General features: G+C 44.5%; 1 protein-coding gene across 2 annotated transcripts in view; it reads left to right on the top strand.

The window, feature by feature from the left end:
* Positions 1–975: 975 nt before the first annotated feature.
* RXRA (retinoid X receptor alpha) overlaps positions 976–16731 on the top strand; it is a 187212-nt gene continuing 171456 nt past the window's right edge. For both annotated transcript variants that reach the window (XM_018566924.1, XM_018566922.1), the window contains exon 1: positions 976–1113. In XM_018566924.1, the coding sequence (XP_018422426.1) occupies positions 1086–1113 (28 nt within the window). In that variant the 5' untranslated portion in view covers positions 976–1085. The remainder of the gene's footprint in view (positions 1114–16731) is intronic.

Genomic DNA, 16731 nt, shown 5'->3' with positions numbered 1-16731 from the left:
GGAAAGGCAGCAGGGGAGAGAGCAAGGAAAGGCAGCAGGGGAGAGAGCAAGGAAAGGCAGCAGGGGAGAGAGCGAGGAGAGACAGCCAGGAGAGCAAGGAGAGACAGTCAAGCAACACATCTGCCTGAAACAGAACCCCTGTGCCCTTCCAGACTTATCTGCACCCTGTGTATCAGACACCTCCTTGCTCCCTGAGTTCCAGCGTCCATCTGTGTCCCGTGTCCCCTCTATGCACTCAAGTTGGAACACCAGGACCCCATGGTTGCCTCTGTCCACCTGACATTGTGACATCTTGTATACAGGTTTCAGCTGGCCTGAGACCCGCACACTGCACATACAGGACTCAAAACCTGGACTGTCCATGTGAATCCCGGACAGATGGCAACCCTAGTCTGTACACTCAGGGGCTGTACACAGTGTATATGGGTGACACAGTGGGTAGTACACACTTAAGGGAATTTATCAAAACTGGAACAAACAAAATCTGGAGCAGCTGTGCATGGCAACCAATTAGCACCTCTCTTTCATTTTCAAAGCTTAACTGAACAAACTGAAGAGAGAAGCTGATTGGTCACCATGGGCAACTGCTCTAGATTCTGCCTTCTCCAGTTTTGGTAAATTCCCCCCTGTATATAGGTGACACAGTTGGTAGTACACAATGAAGAGAATTTATCAAAACTGGATCAAATTCTGGAGCAGCTGTGCATGGCAACCAATCAGCTTCTATTTCTCAATTTCAAACCTCAACTGAACAGACTGAAGAGAGAAGCCGATTGGTTTGCCGTGCACAGTTGCTCCAGAATTTGTCAAATTCCCTTCAATGTCTATAGGTGACTCAGGGGCTGCACACGGTGCATACAGAGGGTCCTTACACTATCTGTATGGGTGACTCTGAGTGCAGCGCCCGCTGGCCGTCGCTCCCCCCCCTGGAAGGGCCCCGTCATTGCAGCCAGCGCTGCGCTGGAGACACACAGACTTCACTTACATTGTTGGTGAGTTTGCAGCAACTCGTCCGCCTCGGCCTCCCCCAGCCTGGACTGTGTGGCCCCGGGGAGAGTGCAGCCACAGGGGCCCCAGGAGCCACCATGGACACCAAACATTTCCTGCCTCTGGGTGAGTCTGGCAATGAACTGACGGCGGTCTGTGTGGGGTATATACAGCGTGATTGCCTCCCTCCCCTACCCGGGACTCCTGTGCAGAACTTTCCTGCCCCCTGGCATTGCCCCATGTGCCCGGCAGCCCGCTCCGCCCTGCCTTGTCCAGGTGTACCCAGGACCGGGTGAGGGGGTTGGTTCAGTCCCGGGAAGGGGGCACAATGTGCCGATCTGTGCTGGCCGGGCACTGCAATGGACTAGGAACTTGTGTGCTGCCAGCCGGGACTGTGCAGAGTGCCCGACACTGCAACACTGTATCACAGTGCCAGCAAAACACTGACCATTTAACATGCAGTGTGACCACATAGCATGGCACGTAGGCAATGTGACCCCATACCATGGCACCCGAGTAATGTGACCCCATAGCATGGCACCTAGGCAATGTGACTCCATAGCATGGCACCTGGGTAGTATGAGCCCCCCATAGCATGGCACCTGAGTAGTGTGGCCCCATAGCATGGCATGTTGGCAATGGGACCCCATAGCATGGTACCTGAGTAGTGTGGCCCCATAGCATGACATGTAGGCAAAGGGACCCCATAGCATGGTACCTGAGTAGTGTGACCCCATAGCATGGCAACTAAGTAGTGTGATCCCATAGCATGGCACCTGGGTAGTGTGACCCCCCCATAGCATGGCACCTGGGTAGTGTGACCCCCCCATAGCATGGCACCTGGGTAGTGTGACACCCCCCATTGCATGGCACCTGGGTAGGGTGACCCCCCCATAGCATTGCCCCTGGGTACTGTGACCCTATAGCATGACACTGTGTAACCCCCATAGTATGGCACAGGGGTGCTGTAACTCTTTAGTTTGGCACTGGATACTGTGTGAACCTATAGCATGGCACTGTTTAACCCTTATAGTATGGCACAGGGGTGCTGTAACGTCTTAGCATGGCACTGGGCTACATTGTGACCTCCATAGCATGACACCAGTGTACAGTGTAAACCCAAACATGGCATGGGGTACTTTGTGACCCCATAGCATGGGATCAGCTTAATATGTGACTCTTGCTTGTTAGCTAGGTTCAGTGTGACCCGTGTGTATTGCGAGCAGTATTAACACTGCTGTACGGATAATAATTTACAGTGGAAGAGATAATGTATTGCAAATGCCTGGGTTGTACTACAAATACCAGCATTGCCTAGTGGGATAATAAGATTGCATGCCCCGGGAGTGTTTTGCAAGGCTGCAGAAGTTTTTGCATTAATTGCAGACACCTGTGGCACAGGCAGGGTTAAAGTGCAGAGACTGAATGATGGCAGAGACCCCCAGGGCCTGTCAGATGACACTCAGGCATTCTCACCAGCACAATGTCTCTTCCACTTAAATCAGCCACTGACTATAAATATCTCAGTCCAGGTATTGCCCTTCTCTCCAGTGTTTTATATGGAATAATAATAAAATAATAATCGTAGTATTTCTCTGGACCCCGGGCTTGCAGCTACTTGTAGAATAGTCTTGGTGGTAGTGGCAAGGACATCTGGAGTCGGGCTACCTGTGTGGCTTGCTCTTTATTGCAGCCCTGGGGTTCAGAACATAGTTCTTCTGCCAAGTCGTTGAAGTCACTAAGTTATGTTTATGAGATTTTTTTTGGGTGTTCTGGGTTTGCTTTTTTTTTTTAAATTCTTTATTATGCATCTCTATAGTTGCGTTTTATATAATTCTATATAAAAACAAGCCATTTGTACATTAGTATTGCTGTCAGCTGTAATGCTCAATGTAAGTCTGATGCAACGTCTATGTTCTTCTGAGTCTGTATAAAGCCGTGTAGGTATGCGTTTATTTCTCTATTTGCCTTTTATTAGTCCTCGGTGATATCTGCCATCTCTTATCACATCTTTTTGTTTCTCGCTGTCTGAAGATTCTCCTCGGGATTTATGAAGTTTGCATTGTCTCTTGTTGCTGTTTTCTAAGTTGTGTCCTGTGCCAGTTCTGAGAAGTGTAAGAAATGTTGTTTCCTTGCTCTCCTCTCTGCCTATCTGATGGTAGCGAGCTTTAAGCGCTTAGATTTGGTGCTTATCAGATGTGCGTTGTTTCATTCTGGTATTTTGCAGCCTGTGATTTTCTTTATTGGACCAAGATGTAAATATTATGAGGGCTTGTGGTGTGTAAACGCAGAGAGGCCGCTTAAGTCTCGTCCATCAGATAAGTTTAGGCCTTGGAATTGGTGTTGCCTTGCGGGTTTAGGTTGGCGGTCCTGAGCTTCTGTAGAGCGCTGCGTTTGGTCCGCGATGTTGTCCTGCGTCATCAGCACGGGGTGGAAAATAAAAAGGAAAATTGTGCAAACTATTTATTTAGTGACAGTAATTAGCTATAAAAGCAGGAATGAAAGGGAACTTGTCAGGATTGAAATGTGGGATCTGTCATTCTTTGTGAAGGTCCAGCCTCTAGTGCTCTCTTCCTAATCCGTGCCTCAGGATGAGGAAGATGCTTATGGAACTTGAATCTTTACAAACAAGTCTTCACTGTCAGCTTTCACATTTCTGTCTTCGACATATGTTTGTGTTTATGAATAGGATTAACTCAGATTGGCTACCTGCATCGAACATCATGTGGTGTTAAGAGTGTCAGTGGCCATAGGTGTGTCTGCTGCTGTGTCAGAGAAAGATTTGATTAGAGGTACAGGATTAATATTTTCAGCTCCTGGATGATCAGAATAGCCAGACGCAGGCAATGTATCTTATTTGTGTATCACTCAGCTGTAGATCCTCAAATCATCTCCGAATTGGTGCCGACACTGTCCTTCCTTCTGGAGGGTGGCTACTTGTGTTCCTCATGGTCCCTGTGTGTTGTAAAGTAGCCACAGCTCCAAGCTCACTCCTGTCATTGACTACAATCTCAATTCAGATTAGTGAACTAAACGTGAGCTTGTGGACTGGAAAGCCCAGTTCCAGCCCTAACTTTTAATTTCATTTTGGACAAAGCCTCTGCCATGTTTTCATTGCTGTCTGTCTCTATATTGGGGAGATTTCCTCTCACTTCCTGTCAGGATAGGAAGTAATGTGAAACTTGTCCAACAGGAAAGCAGACAAAGCCAAAAACAAATTTTAGAAGAATGAGGAAGAGTTTCAATTTATGACAATGTTTTTATTGCTGTCCGAGCCTTCCTGTCCTGGTGACAACAACCAGACTCCTTATTTCCTGTCCGGCTCTAACAGGGACAGTGAGGGAAAATCTCCAACGGTGTCACAGACAGTACTCTTCCCCACGTTATAACAAAAACTATAACAAGTTGCTGGAGTTTGGCTTTAACCCACGTAAATATACAGACGAAGCCGTGTTTGTGGTCATATGACTGTGTTATGGTAAAACAAGAACGATTAAGCTACCGGCAACACTCGCAGTTTTGTATCGCTGCACACAAAAAGAAAATTGAAAGTTCCTTCTCTGATTACTTTTGCAAAACTGCGCCAAGCGTAACCCTAGCCCCGCCAGTTCATCTCTGATGTAGGTTATAGAGACGTGCCGCGCTATAGCCGCTCTCTCTTTTCCTCTCTGCATTATTTAGGGCTCTTGTTTTTTCTTTCGGTGGCTGCCAAGTGTGAGTGCCACCTGATAAGTCTCGTTCTGAGTCCGGAGCGTATCCACCTAAACCTGATTTAAAGGGTATGTCACCGGGAGTTGATAAGGCCTAGCCAGGGGGCTTCAATCAAACGGCCAGCTCCGATATCGGGTTGCTTTTCGACAGCTCCGTGTCCCGTTGCGCGTCAGAAGTATAAATAAACTATTAGCGGTTTGTAATAGCAGCAGGGGGCTCGTGAACAGTCATGTTCTAAGAGGACCGGTCACTGCCCATGACTTTATTTTCCTGGTGCTGAATTCTGTATGGTGATTGCACCAAAGGCTTCGAGGGAGCTGCCCATCCTCCAGGCATCGGCCTGCCACCTGTTACGCCCAGCACTCTGCGTCTATAAAAGGTCCGACCCCTTACTGATGGCAGTAAAGATCTTTTACTACATAAAAACCTATTTATTCTCCCCAATCATCACGAGGGGCATTTGAATACCTCCTCCACAGTTTTAGACACTTTAAGGTGGCGATTTTCAGCATCCGCGTACAGAGCGCCAACACAGCAGCCTGCTTGGCAGAGCTGAGACTCCAGCAGCATACGACATATTATTCACACCTGCCTGTGCATTCTATATTATTTTTCATGGCCGTTATATAAATATTTGAGATATTTTTGGCAGTCCTGTTAGGGAGAAGTGTCACAGTCAGCTGACTGATATGTAGAGTGTTTTATGGGATTAGCGTCATGTAAACAAACTTTTGATGGAGGTTTAAACATCATATCATTTCAGATATACATGGACTTATGTTGCAGCTGTGGAAAACTTAAAGCCCAACTCCAGGCCGGTATAATAGATACAGAGGGATGCAGCTCTGTATTCATAAATACAAGCAGTGGAAGGGCCTGAATTTGTCTTGGCATTCACCTCTTTCAGTCCTGTACAGCAGAGCTCAGACTGGAAGGGGGAGAAGAAACACAAGGAACTTGCAAATGGGAGGGGAAAGCAAAGTGAGAAATTATTTAATTAAGCTGGCCATAGAAGTCAATGGAGGCGGTCTGAATATTCTCAGCCAAACGGTGACTGCAGCACCACATCTGCCATTGTGAAAATACAGAATAAAATAGCCCCGTGGGGGGTTATTGTCATCCCCCTGTTTAGTGTGGGTAAGGGAATCGATCATTTCTTCTCCTTCATCGCCACTGATGAGTGTATGGCCAGCTTTAGTGTTATGCTTCTCTTTTCACTGTCCAGTCACAGATTGAAGGACAGGACCTGTAAGCGTTAGCGAACTGCAGCAGAGAAGAAAAATCAGACTTGCCACCCTGTCAGACAGGGCTATGCTGTAGAGCTGTGTAAATCTAAGAACTGGATGGACATGGTAGAACAGCTCCCATGTATGTATTTCAGTGTCTTTAGTCGTTGGTCTGGAGTTCAGCTTTAAAAGAGAACTAGAGGAATGTCATTATTAAAAAATTGCAACAGTCGCTGTTGAGCTGTCTTATGCTGCCCGTAAGGCCTCATGCACACCAGCAGGCTGCGTTTAAGCCCAACAGACGTTATCTGGCGAGTATAAACAACTTTATGCTTCCCAGATCACTTTATTCTGTGCTGGGTTTAGTCGCAATTATACGCGTTTAGCTGCATAAAACCGGGCTAGTTGGACCCGGGGACGCAGAAATTTATATTTTGGGTCAACTGACCTAGACTGAAGGCACCTAGATGCTGCTGGAGGCTTAGGTGTGCATTCAGTCATAGGAAAGCATTACACGAGTCCAGGTGCTTTAGAAAGGAGCTCCAAATGCACTTGAACTCAGCGTTTTGGTACGTAGCGTGCATGAGGCCTAATGCTTCTGTAGTCTAAACCCTCAGCATGTTCTGGCCACTGGCTGAAATTTTGAATGGCGCTGAAGGTTGGAGTTCCTGTGCTGGCTGAGAATGAGAAGGTGAGGAGAAGGAGTGAGTGACACAATGTCCTATCTGCTGTCTCTGTTGGAGTTTGATATAGAGATATTTTAGGCATTTGGAGGCTTCAGAGAGCTTTCAGAGGGCATAACTGTTGCTTCAAAAAATGTGCCCTCACTTTTTAGGATAAAGCAACCATGTAGCTTGGGGTTCATAAAGTCAAAATGATATAAATTAGGAAAAAGCTGCAGTCATTGAGCGTTGCTAGGTTTTGCTTTTGTGGGTTTTCTGAAGTCCGATTAATATTTTCCTTAGTAATGGGGCTTTAGGGCCCATTCGCACCAATTGGGGTGCGTTCCAAAGCGGCATGCTCTATTTTTTACGTTCAAACTGGACCGGAACGCATGAAATGTTTTGCCACTCGCCAGACCGCACTGCAAGTGTGGCGCATGGCTGCAGTGCCATTGACTTCATTGCACTACCACGCCCCCTCCCGCACCAGAACGAAGGGGGTAGTTTAGTGTGCGATTGCTGTGCGTTCCAGCAGCTACCGCTCTAAAATGGGCTGCAATTGATGTGAATGGGCCCTTAGAAGTACTCGCAGATGCCGTTTTGATTGACACTACTTGTCGCAGATGCCATTTTCATAGACGCTACTTGTCGCGGATTAAATTTTTCTGCTTTTTTAATGAAGAAGTAGACGTAGAGTAGGAAAATGGTTTAAAAAACGTAGCAAAATATGAAGCTGGCCATACACTGCTCAAATTTCAGCAGAGTCCTGTCATGGCCAAAATTTGAGCTGTGGGTGGCACTATCGTCACCGTTCTTTCAAGTTTTGTTGATGGAGCCGGGCTCGGAAATTGTTGGCCAATCAGCTGCAGTCATTATTCAGGTACTGAGACAGCTTTGGGCATCGGCTGTCAGAATACAATAGCCCAGCTAGCTACCGCTGTTTAGTGTGGATGGGGGAACCGAGTGGCTTTTTTTGTTCAGCCTGAGGTGTATGGCCAGCTTAAGTGCCAAATAAACGAAGGAAACATAATGTTCACCAACAAAAGAGCATTTGTAAATGTGACGATTGTGCAAAATCCCAAAATACGGCAGAAATATTATTTTATTATTTATTTCAGGTATTTGTAGCGCTGACAATTTACGCAGCACTTTACATAGTTGCACATTCACATCAGAAATGGATCTCAAGACTGGTTCTCACTTTTATCCTGCAATGCAGATTTTTGTTTTTATAGTAACTTCATAAATATATCTCGCTCTGTTTAATGTTCACACATTAGTCCAAGATGGCTGATGACTTAAGTCCATGTTTTTGTCGTAGTTTTTGCCTGACTTCAAGAAGCGCGTTGCCTCATACCAGGCAGGTGAGCTTGTGCGTAATACAAGAGAGGATGGACGGACCTTTGCCTTGGACACGTGAATAATAAGAGGGAATTTTTTTTTTTACGGGTCCAGGGTTCAAAAACATCCTGCCCGTTCAGCGACCTGCACCTGCGTTTAACCCTTCCTGTCCTGAGCGCAGTTCGGTGACTGTGCCATCTGAGTCGGTCAGCTTAAAAGCTGCAGCGGAATCCATTGTGTGTTTTTGCTCACGCTGTTAGTTTGATGGACATTTTTATAGCTTGTTTTTTGCTTTTTCTGGTAAAAACAAAAAGGAAAAGGCTGGCTCTCTGAGTGGAAGAGGCTCTCAAGAAAAGACGGCCTTTAAAACCACGCAGTAGAAAAGGCCACGGTCAGCGAGTCACTTTCCAGCGATGTGCAAAAAATCTGCTGTATATTGTGCGCTGAAGAATGAGACAGTTCACCGTTGTGGAGGAGCGATCTGTGCAGGCCTCATCAGCGGGCCTACCGGATGGGCACTGCGCAGTTCCACATGCGCTGTATAAGCTGTGCTGTAAATGTTAACCCTAACGGCGCTGGAATGGAAGACAACTTTGCAAGAAAAAAAAAACTGCTGATTTCATCAAAAAGCATCTTCTGTAAGGATGCCTGGTACTGCATGTGAACTTCATCACATCCAGCGCCTCCTTTATACACTCTGCACCTCTTGTCAGTGTAGTAGAAGTTTTGTTAAATGGCACCAAGTCCCATCACTGATCTTTTCAGAACAGTCCAATTTTAGAGTGTAAGCCCTCAGGTGCAGGGCCCTCCTTACCATCTTGTCTTGAATTGTATTGTGATTATAATGTCTTCCTTATATTGTAATGCGCTGCGCAAACTGTTGGCGCTATATAAATCCGTATAATAATAATAATAATAATAACAACACTATGCATGTCTTTGTCGTCGTATTTACTTTCGATTGGATGTCAAGTACTGCCACCGATTCTTTGTGATCAGACATTTTGGGCTGAGGCTGCACATTGACACAATACAAGTTATTTCGGCTAAAAGTTTTATTGGAAAGTCTCTGCAACCAACTGACTTTGCCATATAAAGAGAGCCAGAGAGCTGAAGTTTTTTTCTACTGTTGTGGAAATTGTGTTGAATAAATGAGATTTTTGCATAACCAATTGTGTCTAGGCACATGTACACTTCCTGTATTAGAAAGCACAATTTGAATGTAGAACTGAAAGCCCATTTCCACCTTTGCAGAGGTATTAAAAAAAAAACAACATATGCCAGCAATATACACCGAGTGTACAGGAAGCAGGTATATGCAGCTGCTGTATATGAACACACAAACTTACTTTTTTTTGTTAGCTTTCTTCTTCATATCCTCATGGAAATGCCTCAGTGTTTTGAAAGCTCTTTCTGAGCTTTCCCATTTAATAATATTCATAGTGGCAGAACCCCCCGCCCAACAGTGTATTGTGTGCAAAGACAGAGCTGGTGTTTACTGATCGTGGTACAATGAATAAAAGGGAGGGGAAGAGCTGGTGTCAGGCTGACTTTGCGGTCAAATTTTTATTTTTGTAGGCTTGAGGCAAACCTGTGAGTCATGAAAATGTGCACATTTATACATCATCACTCCACCTCTACATTACCACAATACATGCTAATCCCTTACAAAGGGGGAAATTGACTTGGAGCTAACACTTTTATTTTTAGAGTAATGGAGGGTTATAACCCCTGTCAGCTTTTCTTTTTTCTGTGTCCCACTGGGGAGATTTCCCCTCACTTCCTGCCTGATTGTCACAACAGTGAGTGAGATGAAAGAAAGGAAAATTCCTAGTGGTCAGCAGGGTCTTTACAACTATTGCCTTCGTTGGAAGATTTCCCATCTGTTCTTGTTCTGATGACAACCCAAAATGTGGGATTTTCTTTCCCTTTTGGTGATAACGGTCAGCAGGATGAATGAAGAGGGCAAATCTCTTTAAAGGGGACACAGACAACAATAAACACCTGGACAGGTGATCTAATTCCTCTCTACTCTATCCTAAAGCAACAAAAAAAAAGTTTCAGCTGCACTTTAATTATATCAGTCGGTGTCACGTGTGAACTTTGCAGCTGTATGATCTTCTGTGTAAAGCTGACAACAGTCAGCCACAAGTCTGGCAAACTCCGTCTAGTCTTTGTGACTAGACTGAGGGAGCCCCAAGGGGATGATCATCAATGAGATTAGAGGACAGGAAGCTAGCTGTGTGTTGGAAAATGTTTCCTCCCCAGGACTATACCTTCATCTTGGTTGTTTTCTGTCTTTATTCTATCTATCTATCTATCTATCTATCTATCTATCTATCTATCTATCTATCATCTATATACAACAGGGTATACAATAGGAGCGGTGTCTGCATTTGGAAAACCCGAGATGTGTAGATATTGGGCTATAATTTGCAGCATCGTGTCCCCGCCATGTGCATTGCATAGTGTAGCAGTGCTCTTCTTAGTAACTCTTGCTTTTGCCTACAAGTCCAGGAACCATGATTGGAGGTCCACTGGTGGAGGTCCCAAGAAGCCCGCAGGTGAATTGTAACAGAATTATCACTTTTGGGCGGACTGGCCTGGCATTCAGACTTGGGCAGTTTTATGTATTTATATGTAACCCGTTTTGCAATTCTCAGGAATAGTAGAATGTTGACATTTGCAGTCAGACTTTTCTTTTGGTTTTATCGAGGAGTGGGAGTACCATCATTTTCTCATTTCTCATTATGACTTATTTTCCGCAATTGCCACTTCTTGACACTTTCCAAGAAGTCATTTTCACGTCATTTTGACTTTTTTTTCTGTCTGTAAAAAATTCCCTTCAGTATAAAAGGGAAAATGCAAATATTTCTGTTTATTCCTGTGATGCAGCCAGTGAAAACCTTCTTCTAAACTCTGTGCAGTCCTTTGTTATATATAAAACTTCTATTGCCCCCTGCACACCAGCTGACTGCAGGAGAACCTGCATTGCCGGCTAGGGTGAAGCAGATTGTGACAGCAAAGTTTATAGAGACAGCAGCTCTGACAGTCTCATATTTCAGGCATTCAGAGATAGTGCAGAGCTTTTTAGCTAGTACACAGAGTTCAGGACAATCAAATGAAGAAAACATTGACTGCTGGGAAGGTGAGTTAATGAAACCCCGAATGAACATGGTGGAAAACCTCATCACTTTCTGTCAGATTGCTCGATGGCTTTCCTGTTTTCCATTCATTTCTATTTGATCACAATCATGTTTTCAACTTGTTAAATCTATTTCTGTCCATAACCTCTGCTTTATTTGCATTGAGCATTTTAAGTCTATGTTCTATTCCGCTTTCCGTCAACCATTGTGGTATATTATCGGTTGAACTATGTGTTTTATCACGTACGTCTAACCCGTTTCCCTCCTGAGTGTATGCTGAGGAGAAAAAATTGTTCAGTGCCTCGGCCCTCTGCTTGTCACTTGTGAGTAACTTCCCGTTTTCGTCCTTGATTAAGGTTTGCCGGTCGGTCAAGTTTGTCAATAGTATTCTTCCTTCATTCTTCCAGTCATATTAGTAATCCAAAACTGGTTGTAAACGGTTGAAATTGGCTGCAGATTGCTATGTGTGTGGCCAGAATAACTGCTTGTTTCTATTCCCTGTCACCCCCCCTCCCTATGATCCTTTGTCTGGGATCTTCAGTCTTTGCAGGCTGTGGCCAGGATCTTGCAGGAAATATGTTCATCAATTCACAGCAAGGCTTACAAGTTAGTAAAACATGCCGAGTGTCAGATTTGTGTTTTGGAGGAAATGCAGAGGTTTCGCAGCCGGTTCAGTCAGTGGCAGTGATTTCAGTGATTGCTGTGCAAGAGGTTCAGGCAATAGTGGAAGGAGGCCGAGAGGAAAAGCTTAGCAGCTCGAAAATGCTGAGAGTCAGTGTGATCAGGAAGAGGTGCGGTTTGGTGGTTTAAGCGGAGTCTTATGACTCGAGAACAGCCTCTCTGCCAGAAGAGCAGCCCGGCGCATTTAAAGTCACACAACTCTTGCTAGGGGCATTCCACAATTTCCTGTTGCCTTTGCTCAGTTATTTATAGAATAACATTTTTTTGGGGGTTACATTGCGTCCCCTGTCCTAAATTAGCCCACTCAGATGTGCAAACCTCAATCGTGCAGCTTTAGGCGGAACTCCAGGCAGAAAAACTTCCATCTCAATACATTCTGTAATAGTCACACATTATATAAATCCACTCAGTGTGCATCAAATACTTTGCAAACACAGTTATTACCTTAAAGAAGTGATGTTGACATCATCACTGTGATGCACATATCCTGTGTAGGGGGCAGGGATGTGGGAGGGACCCATCAAGCCACACCCACTACAGTAGGGGGTGGAGACAAAACTAGTCACCATGCGCAAGGAGAGAGAGGGGCAATGAGTGGTCTTTATTACAGGAAGGCCCTACACAGATGCATTGTTTCACACTGGATAACTGCACAGATCTGGAAGAAATACTGTACACAAAGCACACCAGGATTCAAGTAAGAGTATACTGTACACGGCTCTTGTATTTAGACAATATTTTTTTATCCCAGAGTTCAGCTTTAAGTCTTCCATCAGCTGCAGATGTTTGAAGATAAGTCTGTGCCCTGGATGATCATGGGGTGCCATATACACAGTTGGCTAGATATTTCAAATATAAATGCATCTGTCTCTCTCTCTCTCTCTCTCTCTATCTATTGAACAGGTTACTCCATCAACACTCATAAGCACAGCGATCCCCCGCTTTTTGCCTTGAATTTTGACAGCAGCCTCCGCCCCCTGTCAGAATACTCAAACAGAGCTAGCAGCTGAGGATTTTCGGCTGAGAATTTTCCAACTGGCTCCTTCAGCTGAACAAGGGATGAAAGGGTGCCGACAGTGCACCCACGCACAAATTTTGGCCACCTCGTTAAGAACAGCTGAAATTCGAAGTGTTTATACCCAACTTAACTTGGCATACACAATAAGATTGTGCCCACCTTGCCTAAAGATGATGGGGAGTCACTGGAAAGTGCACTGTCCGTACCACACCCTGGTTTAAGATGATCGGGAGTCCGGGAGAGGTGCGCTGTCCGTACCACACCCTGGTTTAAGATGATGGGGAGTCCTGGAGAGGTGCACTGTCTGTACCATACCTCTGGTTTAAGATGATGGGGAGTCCTGGAGAGCTGCGCTGTCCGTACCACACCCTGGTTTAAGATGATTGGGAGCCCAGAAGAGGTGCACTGTCCGTACCACGTACTGGTTTAAGATGACCGGGAGTCCTGGAGAGGTGCACTGTCTGTACCATACCTCTGGTTTAAGATGAATGGGAGTCCTGGAGACGTGCACTGTCTGTACCATACCTCTCGTGTAAGATGATTTGGGAGTCCTGGAGACTTGCACTGTCTGTACCATACCTCTGGTGTAAGATGATTGGGAGTCGTGGAGAGGTGCACTGTCTGTACCATACCTCTGGTTTAAGATGAATGGGAGTCCTGGAGACGTGCACTGTCTGTACCATACCTCTGGTGTAAGATGACCGGGAGTCCTGGAGACGTGCACTGTCTGTACCATGCCCCTGGTTTAAGATGATTGGGAGTCCTGGAGAGGGGCACCATACACAGTACTAAGAGAATATGGCGTTGCCATTGCTGACCATCTTCTCAAAATACTCTTTGCTTGGCAGCCATGATAATCCATTGTCTCTATTACATTGAAACATAGAACTGTAATAAATATGCAGATAAGGGATTCTGACTCTTGTTTGATTTTCCTGATCTGCGTTTTTGTCCTGGATCATTGATGAAGTCATGCAGCCAGAGACAGCCAGGCAATGGACATTTTCAGGAGGAGGTCAGCAGTGGCACCCCCTTCTTTTTCTATTCAGGTGACTTTTAAAGTAGTTTATAACACTTCGCTCTATGGCGCCCTTTAATCCTGCAAACTCTTTTTTCCCTGTACATTAAAGAAGATGCTTTTATCAACCTGATGGTAGAGTAACCTTCACACACATCCAGACTATCCGGGTCCCTTTAGATTCCACCACAAGAACAGACTGCGTCTCCCTTCTTGATCCAACTCTTTAACTGAGGTCAGCCAGCTGCTTGGTTTTCGCAACCTTCCTGCAAATGCCTCCCTGAATGGCCACTCTGCCTGCGCATTTTTCGCTCAGGCTTAGCCATTTACCAAGAGGCATGGTGGAGTTAATGGCTTCATGTTTATTTCATTTAATATTTCTTGATGTACTCCATAATGAAGAAATGTCTGCTATTCACAGCCCCATGTATGGAATGTGCTGTATTTATCAGCATCTTTGATTTCTGTAGCGGTGACTTGTCTGGCCGATTGTCGTAAGTCTTTCTCCGAGGCTGAATAAGGGTACAGCGTGCATTCATTCAAGGCTTTTCTCACGGTCTTCCAAGGCGTCATGTCTTCTAACACTGCAATCAAAAGAAACGCACAATATTGAAAATGTAACTCTCTGTAAAGCAATGGAAAAAAGTACTTTAGAAGTTTGAAATCCATTTAATTATTTCTTATACCTGTGAAGTGCAGACATTAACATTAGAGTAATGTATGCTGAAAGTCTACGTTTATGTGAACAACATTGTGCAGTTTCCATACATTATACGGCATAACAATGTGCAGAATTAATTGAGATCTACTGATGTCAAATATGGATTTTTGCATTTAAAGTGTACATGTATTAGGAGGTACTTTGTCATTCTCTTGCCAGGGTCGCTTTGGCCCCCAGGATCTTCCAGGTATTGTGGAGAGCCACCGCATCCCTCATTTATCCAGGGTGCCTGAACATCATATTACCAGGTGCAAGTGATGTCCGCTGGTGCCAGTGTGGCTATTTTGCAGCATTTGGTTCATCAAAATTCTTTTGTTTCTGATACAGGTACTTTTTTTGCTGACTGAGGGGACACAGGTTATCTACAGTCTGTCTCTGATTGTTATCCCAGCATTCATCTTGTGCAGCTGGCTGCCACACGCTCTACATGCCAGCAATTGCCGGCATACTTGTACATAAAGCGACCCAGAATCTGGGCTCATAAGTGTGCTCCCTGGTTCCAGCCCAACCCTTGGAGAGGGAGGTTGTACAGCTCAGAAACACATAACAAGAGGCTACAGTCCCAAACAGCAGCTGCTTCAGAAGCCTAAAGAATCTGGTTGCAGTGGGTCATTCAGAACCCAGATAAAGGAAATGTAGTGGACTTTCTGATTCAGCTGCAGAGCTTGCTGGATGAATTGTGAGGAAACTCTAAATTATTCTTTTCAGAGATTCCAAAACATTCTTGAAAATCTCTCAGTGATTAGAGCACAAATCCAATAATGTTACCTCTATGAATAAGCCTTTGGGTGAAACATGTGAGAGGTTGTAGTTGGTTGGGGGTGTGCAGTGCTGGCATTTGTAGCTTTATACACTTTTTCACTGATATACTGGATTTGCTGTGAATTTTAATAAAGTCATAGAATTCTCTGGATAGTGCGGTCTGTTCGTATACTGCTGCATTCTAAGGTGGAGACGCACCTATTGGACCAGCACCTGGGGAGTCCTGATGGGGGGTTAAGGAATTGGAGCGGTGAGATTTCTTTTGGCTCTACATTTGTTTAGATCTGGCTGCACATAGACTAACATTGGGCTTCCGATCAAATCTGCCTGAAAAGCTGACAGATGGATCTGATCGGATTGCCCAAGTGAAAGGGGCCTTAGTTGGACTGGCCTTTTCATTTAAAAACCCTCACGATATCTGTAATATTCATATTCATCATATTTAAGATGACAAAATGGAGAGATTATCTTGTGAGGGTGACAAGTGCTTAAAACCAGGGGACAATATGTCCAAGGACAAGCCTCCAGGAACCAAAGGTGCTCCTGGAAAATCCATAGATATTTAACAGATACAGCTAGGATACATTGTGGCCAAGCTACTAAAGGGGTAAAACATGTTCACTTTGCAAGGGAGATTAGAGAATAAGGTGAAGCTTTGCTGACTTCTATTATCCAATCGTGTGCAAACAAAATTCCAGTTCTTTGATTTTGCTTGCACGTGATTGGGTATTCTTTGCAAGGGGAATTTTCAATATGTCCACTAAGTTAAGTTATTCTTTCCTTTATGAAACCAGTCACAATGTTTTCCTGCCTTCATCAGAGCAAAATGGACCCGAGGCCAGTCTGATAGTCAAGCCCCCAATTAAAATAGATTTGATTTGCAATGTAGAATCCATCCATCAGGGCATGCAACCATTGTATCGCCCTATAGTGACACTCATCGGTATGTGCTTATTGTCACTATGATTACGATATAGAAGAATGTTGCAGAATGTTCTATTAAGCTGTGTTTTTCTCTGCTAATTGTGTGCTGTAATTGGTCCATTCTCCTTCTTCTAAATGTACCCAGCAGTTGCTATGTGGATACAAGTGCTCCATTCACCTTCTGTGTACCCAGCGGTTGCTATGTGGATACAAGTGCTAGATGCAATTTCCATTAAAAAAAATTAAAGAAACAAAAGGCCATACAGATGCGAGATGATGGTTGTTGTATCTCCCGCTTGTTATTGTAACAGAAAACACTTTATGCTTTTTGAAAGGTTCATATTTTTTTTTAAATGCTTTTAGTCTTTGTGTTAAAGTATATAACATTTAGCAATGTGCAAATATGTTGTCAGGCAGAAGTGGAAGGTTTAAAAAAAAAATATTTTATGTGGTTGTTTGTCTCTCCGACAATTGCTGACATTGAAAACAAAAAGTTTTATTTCAATAATGCTTCCTGTTCCAACAAATATTTGT

Source organism: Nanorana parkeri, unplaced genomic scaffold, assembly GCF_000935625.1.
Source record: "Nanorana parkeri isolate BGI_ZX_2015 unplaced genomic scaffold, ASM93562v1 scaffold988, whole genome shotgun sequence".
In the NCBI taxonomy this organism is placed as follows: Eukaryota; Metazoa; Chordata; class Amphibia; order Anura; family Dicroglossidae; genus Nanorana; species Nanorana parkeri.
The sequence above is the reverse complement of the archived record's forward strand: the minus strand, read 5'-3'. Positions and strand labels throughout refer to the sequence as shown.